The 27,836-nt window shown below is 38.8% G+C and overlaps 1 protein-coding gene across 4 annotated transcripts in view; it reads left to right on the forward strand.

Annotated features, from left to right (window-relative positions):
• Positions 1 to 27,836, forward strand: part of BICC1 (BicC family RNA binding protein 1) — a 329,762-nt gene that overhangs the window by 288,816 nt on the left and 13,110 nt on the right. For 3 of the 4 annotated variants that reach the window (XM_081232419.1, XM_081232417.1, XM_081232418.1), the window contains 5 exons: positions 92 to 248; positions 15,675 to 15,840; positions 18,743 to 18,782; positions 19,158 to 19,312; positions 25,181 to 25,337. In XM_081232419.1, the coding sequence (XP_081088545.1) occupies positions 92 to 248; positions 15,675 to 15,840; positions 18,743 to 18,782; positions 19,158 to 19,312; positions 25,181 to 25,337 (675 nt within the window). The remainder of the gene's footprint in view (positions 1 to 91; positions 249 to 15,674; positions 15,841 to 18,742; positions 18,783 to 19,157; positions 19,313 to 25,180; positions 25,338 to 27,836) is intronic. The other variant, XM_081232416.1, reaches the window with a different exon arrangement.

Raw genomic sequence — 27,836 nt, forward strand, 5'->3', positions numbered from 1 at the left:
TAGAATTGGATTCTGATTTGTTTCCATTGTAGGTGATTGTTGATAGTAAGGTGATGTCTGGATTTTTGCTTTTTTCTCTCCTCTTCTGCAGGTTGTAATGATGCTTTTGTTGAAGTAGGCATGCCCCGAAGTCCTTCCCATTCTGGAAATGCTGGTGACTTGAAACAGATGATGGGTCCCTCCAAAGTTTCCTGTGCCAAGAGGCAGACAGTAGAACTATTGCAAGGCACAAAAAACTCACACTTACAGTATGTATTTTAATTTTAAAACCCCTTGATCCTTTGAAAGAAAGTGTATAACAGGCTGGGTTTGTGTTAAACTCAATAGTTAGTGCTCTTTGGTTCAAGTGCATTTGACATTATCCATGGGTTTTTTCATGTCTCTTTATGATTACCTTCTCTTTTTACTTTTAAAAATTTTATTAGGAATAGTATCTGATAACTTTCACCCTTGTTATAAAACAAAATTCAACTGAGTAAATGTAAAGGTCAAATTGACTTTATTCAACAATTCATGAATTGGCAGCATCCCATTTAGCAAATAGAAAGGAGCTACAAAATGCTGCAGAAAGAAGAGGTTTTTAAAGGCAGAAAGGGTGTGGGACAAGGAAGTCATAAAGAAAGGATTATTTCAGGCAAGGTCACCTTCCTTTGGGAGAAGGCAGGGGTCTATCAGGTGGATTACCTCACTAGTGTTCGCTAGGAAATTCCAGACAGGACTGGTTAAGATTACATTCCTAGGAGAGGCTGAAACTGCAGTTAGGTTAGGTATCAGGTCTTGGTTTGCGGATATGGGGCTTAGTACAAGTGACTCCATTTTGGGCCTGTTGTCCCTTTTTTCACAATTCTCTCCTTTTGATCAGACTTTCAGCCCAAGTGAGAGATGTGATCAAAATTTAAGGCATTAGCACCACTCTCAGCTACCTCTCTATAGTTTAGTTCTTATAGCTTTTACTGATCCTCTGTGTGGTGTTCACAGGTCATGATTCTTTTTTTTGCTATTGAATCTCTGTGGTATTCACAGGTCATGACTTCAGGCTCACAAATGTTTTAGTCAGTCATTTTCTTCCTTTCTTTCCTGGCATTCCAGTTTTAGGGAGGTCATTTGCTCAGTGGTTAGTGGCTGCAAACATACATTTAAAGCTTTTGAGAGAATACAATGCACCAGGGAGACTACTATGACTGTTATAAGTAGAATAATTTCCAGTGTTTGGAGGGCAGTTTGGAGCCATAGTCCCCCAGACTCAAACCAATCAAAATCAAATAAGTCAAAGAAAGACCCTGCTGAAGCAGTCATTTTTTTAAGCCAGGTGGCTTGCTCAGTGATCTTGGTTAACTGAGTCTCCACTTGCCCAGAATGTTAATCCAGGTTCAGCATGTAGTGTTGGCCACAGCACAGACACTCCCTTGTTCAACTAAAAGATAATCAAAGGCTATTCTACTATCAAGAACAACTTTGGGGGCTTCCCTGGTGGCGCAGTGGTTGAGGGTCCGCCTGCTGATGCAGGGGACACGGGTTCGTGCCCCGATCTGGGAAGATCCCACATGCCACGGAGCGGCTGGGCCCGTGAGCCATGGCCGCTGAGCCTGCACATCCGGAGCCTGTGCTCCACAACGGGAGAGGCCACAACAGTGAGAGGCCCGCGTACTGCAAAAAAAAAAAAAAAAAAAGAACAACTTTGGCCAGAGAATCTAAGGAATTTTGTTGGGCAGCTACTGTCTTTGTCGATTTTGCAGTATTTTCAAGAGTTAAGGAGAGATTCCTGGTTATAGTTTCATTTACATTTACTCTTAACCCTGGGAGTAGGGCCCTGCTATGGAATGTGAATCGTGAACCAAGAAAGCCTCCTGGACTTTTCTAACTCTGCAATATAAATTCAGGGGAGTTGTCCAATGAAGTGTTCCAGTTTGTTTGTAAATAGTTAGGGGCACAGTTAGATAACTCAAGAGGCATTGCCCTGTTATGCGCCAGCCATCTAGGCTTCCATACGCCCGAGGAGAATGATAACCACCACAGACAAAGATAAATACTGTTGGGGCACAAACCACTTCCACTAAAGTGGTGCTGTTCATAGATTCATTTGCAGGGATTGTTGCATTTGCCCATTCAAACCATGAGTCATTTAAGTTTTCAGTGCATTTGGGAAGTAAATATCCTAACCTGAAATAAAAAGTTCTTAATTACAGAGGTTACCTCCCTTAGCAATGGCCTGAGAGATTCAGATGACTGTACTGTCTTTCTGGATCAATGCCAGACAGAGTAAAGGAAACACAAAGAGAAGAAAAAGGTTTCATATTTAATTGAAGTCTTGATCTGGGGTCTCAGGAGGAAGCAGTCTACCTCAGTGTCAGCTACTTCTCCAACTAGTCAGTTTGATTTTGAGGTCTCCAGCTGGTGTACAGGACCACATGGTCAGGTGGAGACTTCTTCAGCTGTGAGATGTGTACCTAAGTCTCTGAAGTTTGGCTGCCATCTAAGTAGTGAAGAGGATCTGATATCGTCCCTTCCAAGGAGACTCAAGGACCGCCTTTGTTCTTAGTGATTCCAAATCAGAAGGGTGGGAGAAAATTGGAAACATAAGTTTGGAGAACTGTGGCTAGTTATTTGAAGGGAACTAGAAGAATTCAGGATCCAGTCCAGTTTACAGGAATATAACAAAACCTCAAAGAAAAATAATAGCACTAGAATCTAATAGCTACAAAAGTACAAACATTTTTCTCTCTACAGTTACTTCCATTTTTTTAAAGCAAAAGATAATTGCAGTTAAACTAAGTTGTTTGCTTTAAAATTGACCTGATTATTTACATAAGTGCAGCAAGAATAGTGATTGTATTGTATGAGTACTTTTTAAAACTGCTTTGCAGGAACTTTCCATAAGGAATCTCAGATTGAACTCTTAAAAGCCTCTGAGGCCAGAAAGCCAAGCCAAGGACGCGCCATCAGATTTTACCTACAATACCTATCTATAGTTTGGGTGAATTCCTCTCTTCATAAGGTCCCAAAAATAACCTGAGGTTCCTGGGCCTGCCCGGAAATGACCTTCCTTACTCACTGGGTAAGGCTGCCAGGAACCCTGTAAGCAGAGTACCAGGCCAATTTTTTTAAGGGGCTTTATTGGCTTTATTAAGTTAACCTTAGTTCCTTAAAGCTGTCAGATGATATCTGAGTCTGTGTACATCTCTCTCAAATATGACATTTCAGTCAAAGCTTTGGTAATATAGCCAATGTTTCCAATGTGTTCTGTTACAAGAAGAACAGATTCTTATTGACCTTTGCAAATAACTAACTGTATTGCTGTGCAAAGAATACAGAAGAGTTTCCAGAGAGTTTCTGGAGGGATCAGGTAGGGAGAAAAGTAAATGTTTTGTCTTTGTTTACAAAGGTATACTTTACCAGATTGCTGTATGTCATCGATAACTTAGGAAAAAAGGTTTCCTTAAATCTGGAAAAAACAAAACATTAAGGAACTGGCAATTTTTCAAACAAAAAAAATCATTAAAAAATTATAATCATTCTCCTCCTCAGTTCATTTAGTCCCATGTACAATAATTGATATTTGTTCTGCTTGAATCCAGTTCAGTTTTATGACCTTTATGTTATCAGAAACATGCACTTGTTAAAATCCTTTCCATGAATCTCCTTGAAGATGAAGCACTTTTGTAAGAACACTTTTGCAGAAGCATCTAAGACAGTAAGTCTCTGTAAATGACAAAGACTTAAAAATGCCCGTTCAAGATCTGATGAGATTTCATTTGATAAAGAAATGTAGTTATTTCTGTGATATACACCAGTTTACGTTAATATTAATTATGACTGATAACATTATACCTGGACATATCACGTCTCTAGGAATTTCACACAGCTCTGGAACACGTATATACCTATACAAATACAAAATAGAGAGGGCTTAGTATTACTTTTATTTGACAATACTTCCCGTGTAATTTAACACATCAAAGAAGCCTAATTAGTTTAAGATCTCTCCTTTTATAAGAAGAGGGAACAAATCTTTTGAGATGTGTCCCAGGAGCCCTCTGGAAAATCTCAAAATTAGTTTGAGGTCAGAAAGATTTCATTTGGGATTTGATTTGGGGGAAGTTTGTCAAAAATATCAAAAGGTTTAAAAACACTTGGTCAAATAGGATCATAGGTCACTGTGAAACAACATTTAGTTACCCATTTAACCAAAGTGACAATTGAAGACTACACAGGCAAATATAGAAAGTTAAATAGTTGTTACAGGAAATTATTTTGGTAAAGCACAAAATACTTCCTTTCTAGGCAGATTACTTAAAGGTAAATAACAACCTTTTACAATCTCTTACTAAGAGCAGACCAGTAATTCAAAATCACTTGTTCTTTTAACAGAGAGAAAATCAATTCTGATTTTGCACTGATGTACTTTTGATATTAAAACTCATTTTTTTCCCACTTAAATAAATTCATTCTAATTTTAGCCTGCTTGACCACACATAAAATTCCTTTCCCAGGCTTCCTTTCCCACAAACCTTCTACAGTTTGGTCTTATGTTTTCTTCTTTCCCATTCTGAAGTAACCAGTCTCACTTCAGGACAAAATTAGTTTCATTTTCATCAACAAAAATTCCTCTCCATTCCTCATACCTTCTTTTACTGAAAACACACATCCTACTTTCCTTGCATATGGAAATGTTTCCTTATTATTTCTAGTAACTTTAATTTTATATATATATATATACACATATATATATTATAAACATATTTATATAATATATATTTAATTTTTAACCCTAAACAACCTTTTTAGTGAAAAAAAGTAAACAATTGTTTGGCTTTACAAATTAATATTTTTTACAATGTCTAGAAACATACGCTTTTCCATAGTAAATTTCTCAGTGTGGCACAAAACACGTTTATTAATGTATCCAAATATCTTTAGTTTCTCTGTAAAAAAATAAAAAGGCCAAAAGTAGTAAACCTGTGTTCAGTAATTAATGTTTTAGTATTTTATCTTATTTGGAAATGATCTGGATATTCAATGACTATCCATCATTTACTTTAATTTAGCAAAACTTTAAGGTTTTAGGTTACCAAAAAGATTTTAGAGAAACTATTTTAAAAGTTTACTGAAAGGGCTTCCCTGGTGGCGCAGTGGTTGAACGTCTGCCTGACGATGCAGGGGATGCGGGTTTGTGCCCCGGTCTGGGAAGATCCCACGTGCCGCGGAGCGGCTGGGCTCGTGAGCCATGGCCGCTGAGCCTGCGCGTCCAGAGCCTTGCTCTGCAGCGGGAGAGGCCACAATGGTGAGAGGCCTGCGTACCGCAAAAAAAAAAAAAAAAAAAAAAAATGTTTACTGAAAAATTTTTATCCCATTTACATCTGTAGTAATCCCCTTTTTTCTGTTGGGGATGTGTTCCAAGACTCTCAGTGGATGCCTGAAACCATGGATAGTCCTGAATTCCTATGTATACTATGGTTTTTCCTATACATATATACCTATGATAAAATTTAATTAGAGGTTAACAACAATAACTAATGAACAATTATAACAATATATTATAATAAAAGTTATGTGAATGTGGTATCTCTCTCTCACTTTCTCTCTCTCTCTAAATGTCTTATTGTACTGTACTCACCCTTCCTCTTCTTGTGATGATGTGAGATGATTAAAATGCCTATGTGATGAACTGAAGTGAGGTGAGTGATGTAGGCCTTGTGATGTAGTGGTAGGCTGCTATTGACCTTCTGATGATATATCAGATGGAGGATCTGATCCTGGATCATTGAGCTATGATGATGTTGATGGTTGGGGAATTCCATGATGGGGTGGAGTGGGTGGCAAGAAATTTCATCACACTACTCAGAATAGCAAACAATTTAAAATGTATGACTTATTTATTTCTGGCATTTTTCATTTAATATTTTCAGACTGAGGTTGACTGTGGGTAACTGAAACCATGGAAAGTGAATCCACAGATAAAGGGGGACTACTGGATTCAATTTACTTAATTTATATAAGCACTTAATCTTTTAAAACCACTTACATAGAGCTCTTTTACAAATTAATTTTGGCAATACCATCCAGAAGTGGAAAATTCAATACATCTGCAACACATACATAGACACACATAAACGGACAGTCATAAACAGAGACCTTTTGGGTTCCATTTTTAAATTACTGCTGTGAATCAGGTACAGTAATAAAAAAAATTTCACTAGTTATAAAGAAAAAAGTTGGATTTAAGTTGTTTTCTGGTAGATGGAATAAGTTAAGTTTACCTGCTCAGATGGCTGAAGCTTTTTACTGTATTTGTGGGGAAGACACTTAAAAATTTTTTTGTCCACCTAAGTTTCAAATGACCTTTTCCCTTTTGTTCATCTTCTGATAAGAATTACCTCCCTTAGAAAAGAAAAAGAATTACCTCCCTAAAGTTTGTAGAACATTTACATCTCAAAGGTACAGGGAGGGCTTCCCTGGTGGCGCAGTGGTTGAGAGTCCGCCTGCCGATGCAGGGGACATAGGTTCGTGCCCCCGTCTGGGAGGATCCCACATGCCGCGGAGCGGCTGGGCCCGTGCGCCATGGCCGCTGAGCCTGCGCGTCCGGAGCCTGTGCTCCACAACGGGAGAGGCCCGTGTACCAGAAAAAAAAAAAAAAAAAAAAAAAAAAAAAAAGGTACAGGGAAAGAATGCAAGTTCCTCCAAGGACTTTGGTTTCTTCCTATAAGGCCAGAATTTCTACAATACTTACAGGCCTTCTGAATAGGGGAGGTTTTAGGATTGGTAAAAGGAATAGGTGGACTTTGAACTGCCTCTACAGCTAGTTTCTAGTTTTGCAAAGATTTCTAAGATAAGGACAGTTGCTCTCAATTCCTCAAAGAATTGGGTTGCAGCCTAAATGACATTATAGTTTGAGCCACCCATCCAACTACATTATCCTTAATTTGCTTTTTTTTTTTTTTTAAATATCAGGGAGAAGATTTCTTTTTCTTTTTTTTTGTCATCTTTTTTTTTTTTTGCTTTATAACAAATTTAATCAGTTATACATATACATATGTTCCCATATCCCCTCCCTTTTGCGTCTCCCTCCCACCCTCCCTATCCCACCCCTCCAGGCGGTCACAAAGCACCGAGCTGATCTCCCTGTGCTATGCGGCTGCTTCCCACTAGCTATCTACCTTACATTTGGTAGTGTATATATGTCCATGCCGCTCTTTCGCTTTGTCACAGCTTACCCTTCCCCCTCCCCATATCCTCAAGTCCATTCTCTAGTAGGTCTGTGTCTTTATTCCTGTCTTACCCCTAGGTTCTTCATGACATTTTTTTCCCTTAAATTCCATATATATGTGTCAGCATACAGTATTTGTCTTTCTCTTTCTGACTTAATTCACTCTGTATGACAGGCTCTAGGTCCATCCACCTCATTACAAATAGCTCAATTTTGTTTCTTTTTATGGCTGAGTAATATTCCACTGTATATATGTGCCACATCTTCTTTACCCATTCATCCAATGATGGACACTTAGGTTGTTTCCATCTCCAGGCTATTGTAAATAGGGCTGCTATGAACATTTTGGTACATGTCTCTTTTCGAATTATGGTTTTCTCAGGGTATATGCCCAGTAGTGGGATTGCTGGGTCATATGGTAGTTCTATTTGTAGTTTTTTAAGGAACCTCCATACCGTTCTCCATAGTGGCTGTACCCATTCACATTCCCAGCAGCAGTGCAAGAGTGTTCCCTTTTTTCCACACCTTCTCCAGCATTTATTGTTTCTAGATTTTTTGCTGATGGCCATTCTGACTGGTGTGAGATGATATCTCATTGTAGTTTTGATTTGCATTTCTCTAATGATTAATGATGTTGAGCATTCTTTCATGTGTTTGTTGGCAATCTGTATATCTTCTATGGAGAAATGTCTGTTTAGGTCTTCTGCCCATTTTTGGATTGGGTTGTTTGTTTTTTTGTTATTGAGCTGCATGAGCTGCTTATAAATTTTGGAGATTAATCCTTTGTCAGTTGCTTCATTGGCAAATATTTTCTCCCATTCTGAGGGTTGTCTTTTGGTCTTGTTTATGGTTTCCTTTGCTGTGCAAAAGCTTTTAAGTTTCATTAGGTCCCATGTGTTTATTTTTGTCTTTATTTCCATTTCTCTAGGAGGTGGGTCAAAAAGGATCTTGCTGTGATTTATGTCATAGAGTGTTCTGCCTATGTTTTCCTCTAAGAGTTTGATAGTGTCTGGCCTTACATTTAGGTCTTTAATCCATTTTGAGCTTATTTTTGTGTATGGTGTTAGGGAGTGATCTAATCTCATACTTTTACATGTCCCTATCCAGTTTTCCCAGCACCACTTTTTGAAGAGACTGTCCTTTCTCCACTGTACATTCCTGCCTCCTTTATCAAAGATAAGGTGACCATATGTCCGTGGGTTTATCTCTGGGCTTTCTATCCTGTTCCATTGATCTATCTTTCTGTTTTTGTGCCAGTACCATACTGCCTTGATTACTATAGCTTTGTAGTATAGTCTGAAATCAGGGAGCCTGATTCCTCCAGCTCCATTTTTCGTTCTCAAGATTGCTTTGGCTATTGGCGGTCTTCTGTGTTTCCATACAAATTGTGAAATTTTTTGTTCTAGTTCTGTGAAAAATGCCAGTGGTAGTTTGATAGGGATTGCATTGAATCTGTAGATTGCTTTGGGTAGTAGAGTCATTTTCACAATGTTGATTCTTCCAATCCAAGAACATGGTACATCTCTCCATCTATTTGTATCATCTTTAATTTCTTTCATCAGTGTCTTATAATTTTCTGCATACAGGTCTTTTGTCTCCTTAGGTAGGTTTATTCCTAGATATTTTATTCTTTTTGTTGCAATGGTAAATGGGAGTGTTTCCTTGATTTCACTTTCAGATTTTTCATCATTAGTATATAGGAATGCCAGAGATTTCTGTGCTTTAATTTTGTATCCTGCAACTTTACCAAATTCATTGATTAGCTCTAGTAGTTTTCTGGTAGCATCTTTAGGATTCTCTATGTAGAGTATCATGTCATCTGCAAACAGTGACAGCTTTACTTCTTCTTTTCTGATTTGGATTCCTTTTATTTCCTTTTCTTCTCTGATTGCTGTGGCTAAAACTTCCAAAACTATGTTGAATAAGAGTGGTGAGAGTGGGCAACCTTGTCTTGTTCCTGATCTTAGTGGAAATAGTTTCAGTTTTTCACCATTGAGGACGATGCTGGCTGTGGGTTTGTCATATATGGCCTTTACTATGTTGAGGAAAGTTCCCTCTATGCCTACTTTCTGCAGGGTTTTTATCATAAATGGGTGTTGAATTTTGTCGAAAGCTTTCTCTGCATCTATTGAGATGATCATATGGTTTTTCTCCTTCAATTTGTTAATATGGTGTATCACGTTGATTGATTTGCGTATATTGAAGAATCCCTTCATTCCTGGAATAAACCCCACTTGATCATGGTGTATGATCCTTTTAATGTGCTGTTGGATTCTGTTTGCTAGTATTTTGTTGAGGATTTTTGCATCTATGTTCATCAGTGATATTGGCCTGTAGTTTTCTTTCTTTGTGACATCCTTGTCTGGTTTTGGTATCAAGGTGATGGTGGCCTCGTAGAATGAGTTTGGGAGTGTTCCTCCCTCTGCTATATTTTGGAAGAGTTTGAGAAGGACAGGTGTTAGCTCTTCTCTAAATGCTTGATAGAATTCGCCTGTGAAGCCATCTGGTCCTGGGCTTTTGTTTGTTGGAAGATTTTTTTATCACAGTTTCAATTTCAGTGCTTGTGATTGGTCTGTTCATATTTTCTATTTCTTCCTGATTCAGTCTTGGCAGGTTGTACATTTCTAAGAATTTGTCCATTTCTTCCAGGTTGTCCATTTTATTGGCATAGAGTTGCTTGTAGTAATCTCTCATGATCTTTTGTATTTCTGCAGTGTCAGTTGTTACTTCTCCTTTTTCATTTCTAATTCTATTGATTTGAGTCTTCTCCCTTTTTTTCTTGATGAGTCTGGCTAATGGTTTATCAATTTTGTTTATCTTCTCAAAGAACCAGCTTTTAGTTTTATTGATCTTTGCTATCGTTTCCTTCATTTCTTTTTCATTTATTTCTGATCTGATTTTTATGATTTCTTTCCTTCTGCTAACTTTGGGATGTTTTTGTTCTTCTTTCTCTAATTGCTTTAGGTGCAAGGTTAGGTTGTTTATTCGAGATGTTTCCTGTTTCTTAAGGTGGGATTGTATTGCTATAAACTTCCCTCTTAGAACTGCTTTTGCTGCATCCCATAGGTTTTAGGGAGAATATTTCTAACTAAGGTGGGAACCACAAGATTTCTGTGTTCTGGATTTAGAGCTGTTTGCCTTTGGAATGTTTTAGTAAATCCTTTCACAGAGGCTTTAGAGGGTTTTTCTTCCCCTCTGAATGCATAGTTTAATTTTAGTTTAAGGGAGGAGTTGTAAAAAAAATTCCCATCAGCCTCTGAATATCAGCTTCCAATTTTTGACCAACTGTTGACTGCAGAGCTACTGGAAAAAAAATCTTTTAACTATCTTGTCAGTTTTCGTTGTGGACAAGCAGTAAATATTTCTGGCAGTATTGAACAACCCCTTAGACTTAAGAGGTATTGCAGAAGAGGGTGCAAAAAATATTTTATTTTCCTCTCTTTATTGGGTACTACAGACAGAGACCCAGGAGAGCTGACTCTGGTAAGAATTTTCTCCCTTTGTGGGCTTCTGCCAGTTTTCCCAGGATCCCACCTACAGGCTCCAAGTGAGGTTTAAAATAGAGGGTGTGGCTCTAGTATCTACCAGAATTTGGCAAGGTTTTTCATGAATTTTAATTTAGTTTTCCTTAGCTATTTAAGGGAATAATGTAGCAGTTTATAAGAAAATCCCTCAGAATCTCATCAATTCTGGGAGGGGCTCATTCAGGGGCCCTCCTTTGAGGGTAGGTATGAGGATGTCTATTGATGCTGAAAACTCAGCCTCTGTGCACTAGTGCTGAATCGAATCTTGGAGACAAGAGTGTGGGGTGAAGTAGAAGAGAACAGCTTTATTGCTTTGCCAGGCAAAGGGGGCCACAGCAGGCTTGTGCCCTGAAAAACTGTGTGTCCTAACCTGGGAGGATTTGGTGAGGACTTTTATAGCAGTGGTTCAAGGGCAGAGTTGCTGATAGGAGCAGGGTGTGTGTGGGGCCTGCACTCCTTTAATCTGGCCTCAGGTGGTCTCCTGATGAGCTTCTCTGGTTCTCAAGGCTGTCAAACTGTGAGCTTCTCTCTGGAATGAGGATTGCTTCATCTGGCAGTTCATCTTCCAGTTGTTGGAGTCTTTAGTTCCGTAGAAGAGCTCAAAGATGTTGTATGTGTATCCCTTGACGCAGAATCAGCACTCTGTCCCAAGGCTGCACTATTGTTTCTTGACTGCTCCTCCCTTGTCTCTGTAGCCCTCCCTTCCCTACTTAGCAACTGTTCAAATCTGCCCTTTGGAACCCAGGGAAGGTCATAGAGGCTGGAGTCTATTCCCTACAAACAAGAAACAGGGGACACAGAAAGGCTTCCATGCCCAGGAGTCCCACAGGGTCCTGATGGTTTCACTGCATGACCACTAACATGTCAGACATTTGTTTGTGATCTTCTAGTCTCTTCAGAGTGGAAAGGCAATTTAGACAGGATTACTGGAGTGAGTACTCATATAAAAGAGGATTGGGAGTTCCCTGGTGGTTAGGACTCTGTGCTCTCACTGCTGAGGGCCTGGGGTTTGATCCCTCATTGGGGAACTAAAATCCCACATGTGCAGAATGGCCAAAAAAAAAAAAAAAGAGGATAGAGGGGAGCAGTAGTAGTTATGTCAGTCTTATTGTCTCTTGTTTTAGGTACCTCTTGTGTCTTTAATTTTTCATTAGCCTTTTTGCAATGAATCTTTCATTGAAGCTATTTTGGAATTTTGAAGCCTTTTGGAGTCTTCTGCATGCCAATTAAAATAGGTATCTCATTTTTTTTTGGAGGTGGGGAGTGGGGACCCCTTGCTTTTAAGTGCACTTCTTTTTTTGGCTGTGTTGGGTCTTCGTTTCTGTGCGTGGGCTTTCTCTAGTTGCAGCGAGCGGGGGCCACTCTTCATTGCGGTGCACGGGCCTCTCACTGTCGTGGCCTCTCTTGTTGCGGAGCACAAGCTCCAGATGCGCAGGCTCAATAGTTGTGGCTCATGGGCCCAGTTGCTCCGTGGCATGTGGGATCTTCCCAGACCAGGGCTCGAACCTGTGTCCCCTGCATTGGCAGGAAGATTCTCAACCACTGCACCACCAGGGAAGCCCTAAGTGCACTTCTTAAATCATCTTATATAATTGGAACATTCCTCATAATGGCCATTCTAATTGTAGGTCATCTTTAGTAACACTTTGCCATTTTTATAGATATTAATAGCTTCCAGGACCATAGTTCTTAGATGTAAAATAAGCAAGTATACCAGAAGGTGGAGTGCTTAACTCTTTGAATTTTAAGGATCCCATTTCTTTCAGCTAAGCCGTTTTGGGTTTTGGGGAGCCAGAGCAATATCTAAGAAGGATGTGCTGTGGGCTTGGGGATTGTGTGGTGTTTTACAGTGAACCTTGTTGCACGGAAATCTTCTTGAGGTCGGTGGATGACCTAGTGTCAAGCTAACCTGTTCCATGACCAGCTTATTTGAACATGGGAGTCCTTGAGTTAGGTGGAGAGTACTTTATCAGCTTTTAAGTGCTTCACCCATGCCCACGAATTTTTGTGGCTTTTTGGTTTCTGAGATTCCTATTAGTGGTAGCTTTTATCTACAGAAAACAAGATAAACACACACATGCACCTTAACAAATTGGCAGTAACCAAAGGATTTTGCTGTGTCCCAGCCAGGTAAAGGTCTCGTGTATACCACCAACAATTCCTGCCACGGGACCTTGGCCTGGGGAAAGAATTGAACCAGAAGACCTCAACAAATGGAGACTGAGGACTAGGGGCTCCACATACATGGAGAACTAATAGTTCCCACATGGATCTTGGGACAGAATCAAGGCCTGGGGGCTTCCACCAATTAATTGACTATTGTGGTCTGAAATAAAGGCTAGGGGCTTGAGCTCCAGGCAGAATCATCTGCCGGATCCAGCTAACCTGCCCTGTATTGGAAAGCCAATTAGATTGGGAGCTCAGTGTAAAGAGAGCAGAGCTCAGAACTGAGAGGAAGTTACCTGCAGTCCTCAGAAGCAGTGAGAGAGAGAACTCAAAAGGGTTTACAGGTGCCACACCTGTGTTTCTCATTCCCAAAGTTATTGGAAGTTTCCTTCAGTCCTATTACTGCTATCAAATCTGTTAAAAAAAATTCAACTGACTAAGTTTAAAGATCAAATTTACTTTATTCAACAATTCATGAATCGGCAGAATCCCATCTAGCAAATAGAAAGGAGCTACAAAATGCTGCAGGAAAGAAAACATTTTAAAAGGAGAAAAAAGGAGGGACAAGGAAGTCATAAAGAAAAGAAAGGATTATTTCAGGCATGGTTACCTTCCCTTGGGAGAAGGCAGCGGTCTCTCTGGTGGGTTACCTCACTAGTGTTGGCCAGGAAATTCCAGACAGGACTGGTTAAGATTACATTCCTAGGAGAGGCTGAAACTGCAGTTAGGTTAGGTATCAAGTCTTGGTTTGTTGATGTGGGGGTTAGCACAAGTGACTCCATTTTGGGCCTGTTGTCTCCTTTTTAGTACCCTCAAATCTTCTCTGTCATCTCTCCCCTTCCTTTAGCTGGTTGGGTTTATTTTTGGATTCTCTAAACCATCTCTTTTGCTCTGAAACTTTAGCATTCTCTCTGCTCTTCCGTAATCAGCAGGGCAATTTTAACTCTCCAATTTTTGCTGTAAGACATTTTCTTGGTGTGAATTCCCCTTCATTTGACTTTGAATTTCCAACTTAAACTATGGCTCCCTTGTTCCAAGGTAGTGAATTGTTCACTTTGGTAATAAATACTTGGCAGTATCATGATTTTACTTATTACAAATCACAGTGAGTATAAATGCATATGTTATATTAAATATAATTCCCCCTTACCATAGCACCATTAGGGATAACAAATGTGTTATCCTTACTTCTTCCATTTATTTTATTTTTTTCAAATAGGCAGTCTATTCACATTTTAAAAACGCAGAACAGTGGAATGCTTCTACATCGAAAGGTTTTGTTCCCATCCACTTCATCTACCCAATTTCCCCTACTGTCTTTTATATCGTTACAGAATAGAGTGTGTTTAGGCAAATATAACATATATGTATATTTTTTTAACTAAAAAATTGTTTTTATTGAAGTATAGTTGATTTCCAGTGTTGTGTTAATATATATTCTTATTTCCTCTTTTTCTCAGCAAAATCTGTTTTGCTTTTATAAAAAGCAAAATCTGTTTTATTTTTATAAACTCTTTGATTAACTACCATTGTTCCCATTTTGTCCAAATCTGCTTTACTTGTGTTTTTCTTAACATGATACTAATATGCCAAATTAACATTATTTATTATAGGTTAGAGAAATGATGTTGTTTTCCTTCTGTGTTGATGCATTTGAAGTATATACCTGTTCCTTTCATCATTGAACGTGTTCATTGAGTGTATAAGTGTGAACTGATTATCTCTCATCTGAATTAAGCTGCAACCTCCAGAATGGTCTCCCTGCCTCCAATCTCTTATCAGCTCTATCAATCCTTTATTTTGTTCCAGTAATTTTTGTCACACTCTGGCTTTAAAACCACCAGTGACTGCACACTTCCTTTCCTTTGCTTATGCTGTTCCCTCTGAGTTGCTGTTACACAATGGCAAACCTGCAGCTGCCCTTTAAATTCCAGGTCACACGCCTGTGTGAAGCCTTTCTGAACTTTTGCCAAACAAAGTTCTTTGCTCCTCCTTTTGTATTCTAATAGTCCTTTCTAAATTCCTCTGAATTCCCCTGGTACAACTGAAGAGTGAATGATAAAAAGAAGAACGTGTGAGCAAATCAGCTCTTTGACTAATACTCTTTGTTATTTCTGTTTTACTTGAGCCTAACATGCAGTTGGATGTGAACTTGAGGTGCATGTATAGGGCATTACAAATTCTTATAATTCAGATAATTGCCCACCATTTTAAGAAGCACTTTCATGTTCTTTCCCTGCACCCTGAACAGATGTTAAAGAATATTTACCTGCTGCCTTTATCATAGCAGATTTGTTAGCAATATCATATATATTGCACACAAATGAATTGGATCATCTGCATGCCTTCAGACTGACTCAGTTTGTTTAGACTGCGTAAACATGGGTCAGGGATATCTTCTTGATGTATGTAAATTAGATATCATGTCTGTATGTCTATTTCATATGTACTGCATACAGTGTATCATACGTGCTATGTTTAATGTGTGTGAATATAGATCATGAAATAGTTTCGGCACCATCTCTAGAGTCAGAAAGTCTGGGTTCAAATCCCAGCTCTACCATTTACCAGAGGTATGACCTTGGACAAGGTACTCCCCTCATCTGAAAAATAGGGATAATAAGACTGCCTTCCTCATAGCAGTACCATGATGATTAAATAAGATAATACATGTAAATGGTTGACAGTGGTAAAGCTACATAGTCAATGTGGCACCTAGGAAATGTGTGCTACATTTGTATGTAATGGTGGAGTGTTCAATCCCAAACTCTCTTTCACAGCAGCACTGACAGGTTGCTCTCAGATCCTGAGCTGAGTACTGCAGAAAGCCCTTTGGCTGACAAGAAGGCTCCAGGGAGTGAGCGTGCTGCAGAGAGGGCTGCTGCTGCCCAGCAGAACAATGAAAGGGCCCGCCTTGCCCCACGGCCATCATATGTCAACATGCAGGTAATGATAAAAAAAAAAAAAGGACAAGTCATCCAAATGTAGGCTGCCTAGGTTAGGGAATGGGGAATTCAGTGAGCTTTTAGCAGTAGAGCAGAAATTAAATTTAAATATATATGCAGTAGTTAGGAATTGGTTTTGTTATAAACATTAAAAATGAAATGCAGGGCTTCCCTGGTGGCACAGTGGTTGAGAGTCCGCCTGCTGATGCAGGGGACACGGGTTCGTGCCCCGGTCCGGGAAGATCCCACATGCCGCGGAGCGGCTGGGCCTGTGAGCCATGGCCGCTGAGCCTGCGCGTCCGGAGCCTGTGCTCCACAACGGGAGAGGCCACAACAGTGAGAGGCCCGTGTACTGCCAAAAAAAAAAAAAAAAAAAAAAATGAAATGCAGGATTTAGTTTGAGAAGAATTCTTTAAAATATAATATTAAAAATGACATAGTATGGTCTATGTCACTGTGTATTATGCAAATGACATTTTTCATCTGTTTAAAAAAATGTAGATAAATATGAGAGCTGTTATTTCTAAACATTTACTATCTCATGACATAGTCTTGGATAAATAGATATAATATTCTTCTATCTGTGAAATGGAGAAGATAAATTTGGTGTTCCTTAGACAGTTATAAAAATAACTAATGTGAAGCTTTAGTGTTTTGAAAGGAGATGCTAAATATTATTGATGGTTATGTTGGTTCACAGATTTTTATGATTATTTTGAACAATTTCCTCAGCAGGGATTTTCTCTGTATCCATTTTCAAAGTATTAGGCTAATTACTCAAAATAGACTATTGATCATGAAATTCAGAAATCTGATTTTCATATAGATCACAATATGAAAGATAAGGATTTTGTGCTTTTAGAGATGCCTCTAAACATTTGATTTCAGTATCTGAATTACTGGGTAGACTTACCTACTTTGTAGTAAGAGATTTATCATCCCCCATCCCCCCACTTCCAAAAAAGGGAATAACTTCACAAAATCCTAGAAATAAAGTTGTCACAGATATGTCAAACAAATTAATTCATGGGACTAAATTATACTTCTGTAATTCCAGTGAAAACTACAGTACAATCCTGCTTGTCTGTTTTTCTAATCCTTTGCATTTGAACATTTTCAAGAGTTTTTAGATGAATGTTTTTTTACAAAAGCCATAGCCTTTATAAAGTGCAAAGTTAAAAAAAAAGACATTTATTACATTTTCTCTGGTGGATTTATTTTCATTTATTATAAATTAAAGTTCTCTCATCTAAGAAGTATCAAATTCCTTTATGATCCCTTTATGGTTTTCATCCATCTTGTGATTCTCATCTTTTCCATCAGGTATATACCTATAGTGAACCACTTTCATGTTCCTTTCTTTTAGGATGGATGTAAATGTTCTTGGTGATAGAGTTTCAATTTAAATAGATGTATTTATGCCATTAGTGAAGAAGTGACTCTTAAAATCACCAAGAAATCAATGATAATCGTTTGAAGACTTCCCTGATTGCTTTAGCTGAAGATGATCTCCGTCTCCTGAGATGATCTCTGTGTCTCCTGATCATTCTTGGACTTCTATATCTCCAGCTTTCTCTTCACACTTATCTCACTTTCTAATTTATTTTGTGGTTATTTTTCTTACTCACCCCTGCTAAGCCTCTGTATGATTTGAGGCTATAGATTATTTTTGATTCATTGTAATATTCTTACACAAAGTGCAGCACAGTCCCTTTAGCCAGAAGGCACTCAATAAATATTTACTGAACAAGTAACTTTAGCATCTCCCCACATCTTGCCCTTAGACATTAGTCATTACAAGTTGATTTTTAACTCCCAGAATCATTTTAGACCTAGGATTTCAAAAACATTATCAAACTGTGTTATCTAAAAATCTGACTCTCCCAGTTTACTGCCATGTTCCTTCTGGTTGGTCTAGGTCAGCCTGTTTACTTTTATTATTTTGGCCTAATCATTTGTAGTACATTTCACTTTCAGAAGTATCCTGTTTCAGACCACAAATTATATGGACACCCTACATATGATGGTATAGTCCTCCTGGGAGGAAGGTCCAAAGAGCTCTTGCCAGTGGGTTCTTGACCCATCTGATAGGCCTTTGAGACATTCTTGTTTTTTTTTTTTTAACTTATTGAAGTATAGTTGATTTACAATATTGTATTAGTTTCAGTTGTACAGCAAAGTGATTTTGGTTATACATATATGTATATATCTATATACTTTTTTAAAAATTCTTTTCCGTTATAGTTTATTACAAGAGACATTCTTAAATCAAGTCTAAGCTAGTTCCTGAATTGGTGAGTTGAGAATCCTGGGTTAGCACTTGAGATGTATCTATATCTGGACTTCTTTCTTAAAAATGACCTACCTTGGTCCCTATGTAGACCCGACTGTGTCATAGTCACTTATTCAATGTGAATGGGAAGAATAAATGGTGCCATCCTAGTCCTGTGCAATAAAAGATAACTAAGTTTTATTTTTTTAATTTAGGTTTATATTTTTATTTAGGTTTAATTTTAATGTACTGCTTAAGCATGCTGATAATGCATTATTTTGAAACTTAGCATAACTGTTATTGGGTTATTCACTATACGTTAGCATATATTGGTCCTGGTGTGTTAAATATTTCATAGTAAATAGGAATTTTTTTCTTTTTGAAGGAAAATTTCTAACTTGTCACTGTCACAAATTAAAATTGGAAGTCGTACTTTATTATTATAATGCATCAGTTTTGAAAACATGTTTAAGTTTGTCAGACTTGCATGGATTACTGTCACATTATGGTGCAGAGCTTAGCGTTTGTCTCAGGCAGATTCCTGGGCTGTAGGCCAAATCTTTTCATGAAGTATTGGCATAACGTTTGGATAGACTGACAATAAAGATATTTTCTCTGTTTTTTTTTTCAGGCATTTGACTATGAACAAAAAAAGCTATTAGCAACCAAAGGTATGTGACACATTAATAATCTATACTTTGATTTTTTTTTCAGTAAACACATAAAAGGTTTTTCAGTGTTGATGTTGAACTGAGAAATTGGACCTTCATAAAAGGAATCCCAGAATGTTTAGGTTCAAGTTGCACAAACTTAGTTGAGGTTGAGTAGATTAGCATTAGATCAATTAAGAAATAATGTATCATTTTAAAGTTTACCATTACTTTGTATAAAATGTTTTATGAGGATATTTTAAGGCATTTTGTGTTAAGAAATAATATTCAGTGATAATTTCTTTACATATATCAAAGAAACAACACTCATCAATGTCTTATTTAAGAAATTCATTAAAAATACCAAGCATTTGTTTTATGTTCTGTTTTCCAAAGCTATGTTAAAGAAACCAGTGGTGACGGAGGTCAGAACACCCACAAATACCTGGAGTGGCCTCGGGTTTTCTAAATCCATGCCCGCTGAAACTATCAAGGAGCTGAGAAGGGCCAACCATGTGTCCTATAAGCCCACAATGACAACCACTTTTGAGGTTTGTAGAGTCATGCCCTACCTATTCTTCCTGTCTGTTCTCTCAGCAGAAGAGAACAATCTTCTCTCCTCTCCCATTCTCTATTTATATAAGGACAATCTATTAATGGTGGTTTTAATTTCTATTCCTGTAAACATATTGCTATGAAATTGATACAATCCAATATATTATGATCTTTTATGCGTCTTCTCTCAAAGTTGTTGATCAGCTGTGAAGGAGGTGTAAATTTGGATAAACTTGTTTTTGTTAGGGGGAGAGTGTCATAAGTGATAGAGCAGGGCTGAGATTAAGCAAAGGACAGATGTAACATTCCATAAAAAATGTATAAAGAATGCCTTTATCCAAGGGTATCACTTGCAAGCCCAGCATAGGAGGAAAAGGCAAGTATCCAACAAAAACAAATTCTCAGATATGAGTTAAAAATTCAGTGTGTTCAGATGTGCCAGGAACACAGCAGGAAGTATCACAAATGAGAGCTCCAAAATGTTATGCTTCCTAGATGTTGGCTGTAGTGCTCAGGGTGAGACTGGGAAGCTGGTATCCTCACCACATGGAGAAGAGATCCAGGGTTCCTTGCTTCTCAGCTAGGCTGTACGACTCACTCGGCAAGGCCTTTTCAGTTGGAGAGTGTCAGATTTTGGCTGTAAGCCTTTTGCGAGTGGGGTGGACTTAGAGCATATGCACACACACTACTGGTGAGGCTGTGCAAACCCGAACGTGGATGAAAATGATTAATCCAAGAATCACAGTGTTCAACCAGAACACTGTAGGCTGAAAAACAAATAGTGGTTAAGGGTTTCATAATTGTTAGTCTAATAACTAGCATTTGTAGATTGACCTTTTCTCCACCCATTTTCTTTGTAATAAATTAGAACGTTGATGAAAGGCAGAAGCAAACATGACATTTTTTCCTTTGTCTCTCTGAGTAAGTGAAAAAGAAAATACTATTGAAATACTACAAAGAACAGTCTCCTGTGAATTTCATTGTCAGACTTAAAGTAGCAACCTAGCTGGCTGTATTTAAAGATTGAAGTTACTGTCAGCAGCTAGAATGTAGGAACCATTGTGAAAAATTTGAGGCTCTAGGAGGTACACCCCTCTTTCTGCCATTGTAGCTTTGAGAGAAAATAAATATCTCCTTTCACTGGCAGAGACCTTAAAACTGCTGTGCTAATTCTTAGGCTTCCACTGATATATTGAATACCTGCAGTCTTCCATTCTGCTCACCCTCACCTTTGGCGGAGTGGAGTGTTAGGTGGTTGATTGTGCTTCTGTAGTTTCAGAGATGAAATATTTCACTTTAGAAATGCTAATTCACTTCTCTTCTCAAAGACCAACAGTGTGACAGGTTGAAATGATGATCATTCTAATAACGTAGTTGTCAAGTGCAGGGGCTATGGGGCCTGATGGCTACCACCAACACATGTACAGCTTTGATGAGTGACTTCATACCTCTGAGCCCATTTTCTCATTGCAGTTGTTTCAGGATGATGTGGGAGAGGGCATCCAGTGCTCAGCATAGTGTGCAGGAAGTTCTCAGCAATATTTAGCAGCTACTGTTATTTCCACTGAAGAACTTTACCCTGAAGAAAACCAAGAGCCTGATGAAAGATGTGATTCATATACATATATGAATGCTTATTGCTGGAAGTATTTCTGCACATTCAAACTAGATATGCATTTTATATCCAAAGAAATACCTTAGAGTGTTATGTGAACACATAATGTGCTAGTAATAATTATCAGATCACACTCATTTTTTTTTTACGGGTTTATATGCTACATTTTCATCCACAAGCTTATTTGATACCTATAAACTCCCAGTGAGGGAAAGGGGCCCAGATCAGTTAAGTGTTTTACTTGAGGTCATGGTAGTAGTTGTCAGAGAGAGGACTTGAATTCATTTTACAAAATTTCTTTATACTCCTCTTCCTAATGGTTTAACTCAAGAGGGTACATAGCAAGGCGATATATAAATGCTCTAGAGCCATGTTAATGTACCTTAAAAGACAAAAGAATCATTTGGAGCGCTTAAAAATGCAAATTCTTCCCCCAGGATCTCAACTCCTCAGGGAGGGAGCCAGCAGGAACCAGTAATCCACATTTTCAGCAGAAGTCTAGTCTGTTTCTGATGCAGCCTCCCTTCTGGAAACATTGCTCTACAGGGACGTAACATAAGGGGGATGGCACAGAAATCATGTCAGAAGCTGAAAGACTCTTCTGCTCTGGCACTTGTCCAAGGACAGGTAGACCACTTTCTGTGGGCAGGAACGTGCAGGGTCCTGACTCAGTGGCTGAATCCCCTCCTGTGGCTTTTCTTGCTTTGGCTTTCTTGGGCTAGCCTGTTCTACCTTCCTGGCTAATGTCTAACAGCTCATTCACATTGAAAGGTAGGGGAGAGGATGTAACCAGCGAGATCAGTGCAAGGGCATTCACCATGTAATCTGCTTTTATTCACGGCCCCTTTAAACACTGCTGATGAAGAAATATAACCAGGCTTTCTTAGGGAATGGTTCTAGATTGTCCCAGGTGTGTAGGACTTGAACTTTTCTTCATGCATCTGAAAGCCATTGAAAGGAGGTGAAAGGGCCCTTACATAGCATGATCTGATATTCTGAAGCAGCTGCTATCTGCAGGTACCTTCCCTTCTCTTTATTCTGTTATAGCTCAGAGGGATTAAAAACTGGGCAGTTAGTGAAGATTGTTTCTTTGGGTTAGAACACAGGGACAGGGTTGGGTTGAGAAGGACCTGGGGAAAAATGAAGAGAGCTTAAGCTAAACAATTTTTATTAAAAGATTGACCACATCTCTGCTTGTAGCACTATTTTTAAATTGGAGGGTAGCTAGAAACACTCTTTTTCCTTCATCTTTTCCAAAGAAAAACAAAACCAAATAGACAAGTAGAATGCTGCTCTAGAGAAGCACACTTAGCCAGTAGGTCCTGATGGGTGAGGGCTGTTCGTTGTGTCAGGGATCAAGGCACATGAGTTTCCTGCTATGGGAAGCTTGCTTAAGGCAAGAAACCGAGGCTTTGAACATCTTGTTCAGATTTCTGAGAAACCAGATTTGAGCAGTTGTTTCCAGTTTTAAGGCATTTTTGAGAAATTAGCCTTTTCCAAAGAGCTCCTTTAGAGAAGAAGTTAGGTAGCTTGAGGCTTATTTTTGTTTTCTTCAAGACTCAAAAGTATGACCCTATCCACTTGATGATATACTGGGACAGCAAAGGTCAAACAAAAGGCCACTTAACCTGCAATATTTTTGTCACATCAACAGAACTACAAAAGGTTTTGGATTTTCCTTTTCTTTTTGCTAGTCATCTCTTAAAGGCATTAGGAATGGTTACATATTCTCTGGAGCAAATAAAACCTGCATTGGGAATCAAAAAATGGTTTTTAATTTCCCCAGCACTGAGAGTAATGAGGTTGTCTGGTTATTTTAAGTCTTACAGATCTAAGAGTGGAGGTGAGCTGCTCTTTGTGATACTGTAGTTAGTAGATAACGAAGTAGTAAATATCAAAAATTATGTTTTACTTAATGTTTTTAGAAAACATCGTTTAGCCACGTCTGATATAGCTGTGTGAATTAAATCAGCTTAGATCTCAGATGAGTGGGTTTTTTGTACTCAAAAAAGAGTTTAGATACGGACGTTTTAAAATATATAGAAATACTACATAATAATCTCATTAATGCTTCTGGTAATTACCAATTTTGAGCATGTTCTTATTTCCCTTGCTGCATGGGATTTATCTGGTTGAAGTATAATGTTAAAGATGGCTTTAATTGAAAAAGACCATTTTTTTGGTCTTAGGAGCCTTCCTTTCCCTATGCCCCTCCCCACAATTCAGCAAAGGGGATCCCATAGATGTAGGAAAAGGTATCTGTGAGATCCAGTATTCTGCAAATATTTATTATTAAGGACCTTCTGTGTTTCAGACACAGTTCTAGACACTAGAGATACAATGCTTGAATATAGATTCTTCCTTTCATGGACGGAGCTTTCTGTTTGGTGGGTAGAGAGAAATATGTAACAAGTTATCAAGAAGGCATTAAGTAATAAAAGTCCCTGATAAATGTGAAACAGAGGCTGCTTTATATTGGGTAGTCTTAGCTGGCTTTAATGAGCAGATGATGTTTAAGGTAAGACCTAGATGGCAAGAAAGGGCCAGCCTTGTGAAGATCTAGGAAAAGAGTATTAGGCCAGGGAAACAGCTGGCATTATCATCTTGAAGTCAGAACAGACTGGTAAGTTCATGGAGCAGAAGGTGGATGGGGTGGTGGGACATTGAAGATAAGGTTGGAGAGAGAGGCAGAGACTCAGTTACGGAGCACCTCAGCCCATGGTAAAGTACTAGAAAAGCATGGCAAGACTTCATACTTATGAGAGGCATGATTTTGTTCTAATTTGCATTTAAAAAAACAACCTAGTTGCTTCATGGATTATTGGGGTGGGAGGCAAGATAGAATCAAAATGTCCATTAAGGAGGCTATTGGTGACAGTCGTGGAGATGGAGAAAAGTAGGTAGATTTGGGGTATGTTTAGCTATGACATTGATAAAACTAACTGATAGATTGGATGTAGTGAGGGGAGGAGGAACGAATATGACTCTTAGAAGTTGGCTTGAGCAACTGGATGAATGGTCGTCACTGAGATTTAGGAATTCTGGGAGAGGGGTGTGTTTGGGTGCAGCTGGGGAGATGGTCATCAACAATACGATTTCAAGCACTCTAAGTTTAAAATACCTATGAGACGGTAAAATGGAGGTGTCAGATTGGCAACTCTGTGATGCTAAATTTCAGTAGGGAATTCAAACCCAGAGGTAAAAATTTGAGTCATGGCTGTTGTTAAGCCTTGACAGAGGTTGCGATTACTGATTACTTAAGGAGAAAGTGTAGAGCGAGATGATAGGAATGCGAGGACCAAGTCCCAGGGTAATCTGACATTTGGAGTAGAAAAGGGGAGGAAGATCCTACAGTGGCTACAGTGAGGTAGGTAGAAAGCCTCGAGAGTGGTATTATAATGCCCTGAAGAAAGAAGCATTACAGCCCCGCGTGGTCAGCTGTGGTTATGCTGCTGCGGGATTGAATTAAGTGAGTTTAGTGACCTGAATAGTAAAGGGTTCTCTTGGAATTACCCAGTAAACATCAAACTTTTAGGATCAGAGAATCTTGACATTAATACTGTAGATATAGTACAAAGTATGGTACCTGTAATACAGTGATTAAATAAATGAATAAAGAAGGAATAAATGCAAGTTCAGTGCAAACTGTGAGATCTTTTAAATTACTATTTTTATTTTGATTTGGGGGAATTAAAACAGTTAAAATTTCCAGGTACTTGTAATTTGTTGGAGAGATCATGTACTTATTTGAATGAGAGTAACACAGGACATAATGCCAGATTCCTCTCCACCCTTCCACTCTGTGAGCCTGGGAGCTCGATTCCTGTCAAAGCATTGGGTGTAGCTGCACCACTTCCCTACTCGTCCTGTGTGATACAAGGCAGAGAATCCCTGCTATACCAGATGGAGGATTTGTCTTGTTCCCCAAAATAGGAATCCTCTAAATCTTATAGGAATGAATCTTTATACTGGGGGCTCTCAGAACTCCTCTGGGCACCCTCATTATCAACTCCCTCATAACGAAGGAAAAACACTTCACTGTGTGTATTTCCAAGTGTCCTTGGTAGCTGGAAGACAAAGACTGTAGGCAGGTCCCATAGCCTCTTCTTGGGAATCAGCATTCGTGGGTAACTGCATTGGCCAGCAATCGAAATAAATGATAAGTGGTCTAATGTGTATTCTTTTCTCCTCCCACCCCGGGAAACCTACCTTACTAAACATTTCTGTATCTGGCTTTGATTGTTTTCAGGGTTCATCAATGTCCCTCTCGAGGTCCAACAGTCGTGAACACCTGGGAAGTGGAAGTGAATCCGATAACTGGAGAGACCGAAATGGAATAGGACCCGCAAGTCATAGTGAATTTGCAGCTTCTATTGGCAGCCCCAAGCGTAAACAGAACAAATCAAGTGAGCTTTGACTTTTCGTCATACTTTTAGATGTAATCAGCATGGAATTTGTTTAGTCGGTTTAGGGTAATGTTCGAATATAAACTCTGGACTCCAAATGTTTTGGATTACTCACAGGCCACCTCTTCTGAGAAGCCTTCCCTGTTTTTTTTCCAGTGAAGCAGGGCACGTGGGTCTCTGCTTTCACTGCATTTTGTATATGCTTTCATTTTAGCATTTGTCGTACTGAAGTACAATTACTTAGTTACATAACTGTCTTTTCCTGTAGAATTTGAGCTCCACAACTCAGGGACTACATTCATGCAGTAAACACTTATTTAGTGCCCATGTACTGAGCATTCTTTTAGGCTGTGCCTTCTTTCTTTTTTCTTAATTGAAATACAGTTGGTGTACAATATTATGTTAGTTTCAGGTGTACTACCTAGTGATTTTACATTTGCAGGCATTATGAAATGATCGCCACTATAAGTCTAGAAACTGTTTCTGTACAGGTATTACAGTATTATTGACCATATTCCTTACGCTGTGTGTGACACTCCTGTAGCTTATTTATTTTATAACTAAGGAGGTTTGCACCTCTTAATCCTCTTCATCTCACTCTCACCCCCACTTCCCCTCTGGCAACCACCCATTTGTTCTCTGTATCTGTGAGTCTGTTTTCACTTTGTTTTGTTTTTGTTTTTGGAGTCCACATATGAGTGAGATCATACAGCGTTTGCCTTTCTCTTTCTGACTTGTTTCACTTACCAAAATACCCTCTAGATCCCTCCATGTTGTCGCACATGGCAAGATTTCATTTTCTTTTATGACTATATATATATATACACACCACCTTTTCTTTATCCGTTCATCTGTTGATGGACACTTAGGTTGCATTCATATCTTGACTATTGCAAATAATGCTGCAGTGGACACAGGGTGCATATATCCTTTTGAATTAGTGTTTTTGTTTTCTTGGGTAAATAAAAGTGAAATTGCTGGATATGGCAATTCTATTTTTAATTTTTTTTTTTTTTTTTTTTTTTTTGTGGTATGTGGGCCTCACGCTGTTGTGGCCTCTCCCGTTGCAGAGCACAGGCTCTGGACGCGCAGGCTCAACGGCCATGGCTCACGGGCCCAGCTGCTCCGCGGCATGTGGGATCTTCCCGGACTGGGGCACGAACCCGTGTCCCCTGCATCGGCAGGCGGGCTCTCAACCACTGCGCCACAGGGAAGCCCTATTTTTAATTTTTTGAGGAATCTTCATACTGTTTCCCGTAGTGTCTTCATCAATTTACAATCCCACTAACAGGAGGCTGTGCCTTCTTTCTTAATTTATTATTCCTTCTCAAATGTCTAACAGTGTCTGACACCTAGTGGTGCTTGGTAAATGTTTGTGGAATGAATATACGAATGAGTCACGCACACACAAACATCAGAATGATGAGGAAAAGGCAGGGATGTAAAGGAGTTGAGCAGAATGTGATCAAATTAGTATCTTAGACAATAGAAGTCTGCCCAGTCACCTTTGGCTACCGAAGGTGAAGAGCAAGATTTTTCAAATTGACAAGATGCAGCTAAATGAAATTATCAGGAAAAAAAAAAACGTTTAAAGCATAGGCTTTGAACAAATATGATTAAGACGCAGCACGAGTCCAGTGGTTGTGTCTGTGACAGCACCCACATGTCTGTATAAATAGGTAAACAGACAAGAACTGACACAGTAATCACAAGATATTCCCCTAATGCCTTATTTCAGGGTTTTTGATGAATTTGGAATCCTGAAACACATACCCTGGAGTATTTGAAGAATACTTGGAGAAAGGCAATCTAAATGAGCCTAGTAAACAGTAACAGCCAGTTGTTACCATCAATCAAGTGAGCCATGTTGTCAAGAGTCTCAGATTTGAAAAGACCAGTCATGGTGTCGGCCAAGTCTAAATAAGAAAGCATGGTCAACTCTTTCATTCCCAAGCGTACTGTCAATAGCAGCCTGGAGTCTTCCTGTTAATCCTGGGCTAGGTCCTCCACCGCTGACAGGACAATGGAGCTGAGAGGCAGGCTGGTGCCAGGTGCACATCTCGGGGTGGAAATGATCTCCGTTTTATATTCCAGCATCAATTAGCTTTGTGCCTCTCTTCTTCTATCTTTATCCCCTTTCCCTGCACTGAAGCCTGGATGATTAAAATTGACTGTGTGACTTAGCTGCATTGAAATTCAGGATTAGGGTTAAGATAGGGGATTCATTAATTTAAAAAGATTGATTAAAAAAGCACTGTTCCTTGGCCTTTGTCCGATGTTTTAAGAGCCTAGGGAGTTTAAAAGAGAATATAGATACTATAAGTAGTTAAGATGAAAAGAATTGTAAAAAAAAGTTGTGTACCATAATAAATATTTATCACTAAGAACATTTTAAAATATTTTTTTCACTTTTTGCTGATCTGTTTGCTTAACTCGACATATGTAAATTATTATCATTTAAACATGTAATCAATGTAAAGATATTTTACATTGTCTTTT

This window comes from Mesoplodon bidens, assembly GCF_964165515.1.
Source record: "Mesoplodon bidens genome assembly, chromosome: 1".
In the NCBI taxonomy this organism is placed as follows: Eukaryota; Metazoa; Chordata; class Mammalia; order Artiodactyla; family Ziphiidae; genus Mesoplodon; species Mesoplodon bidens.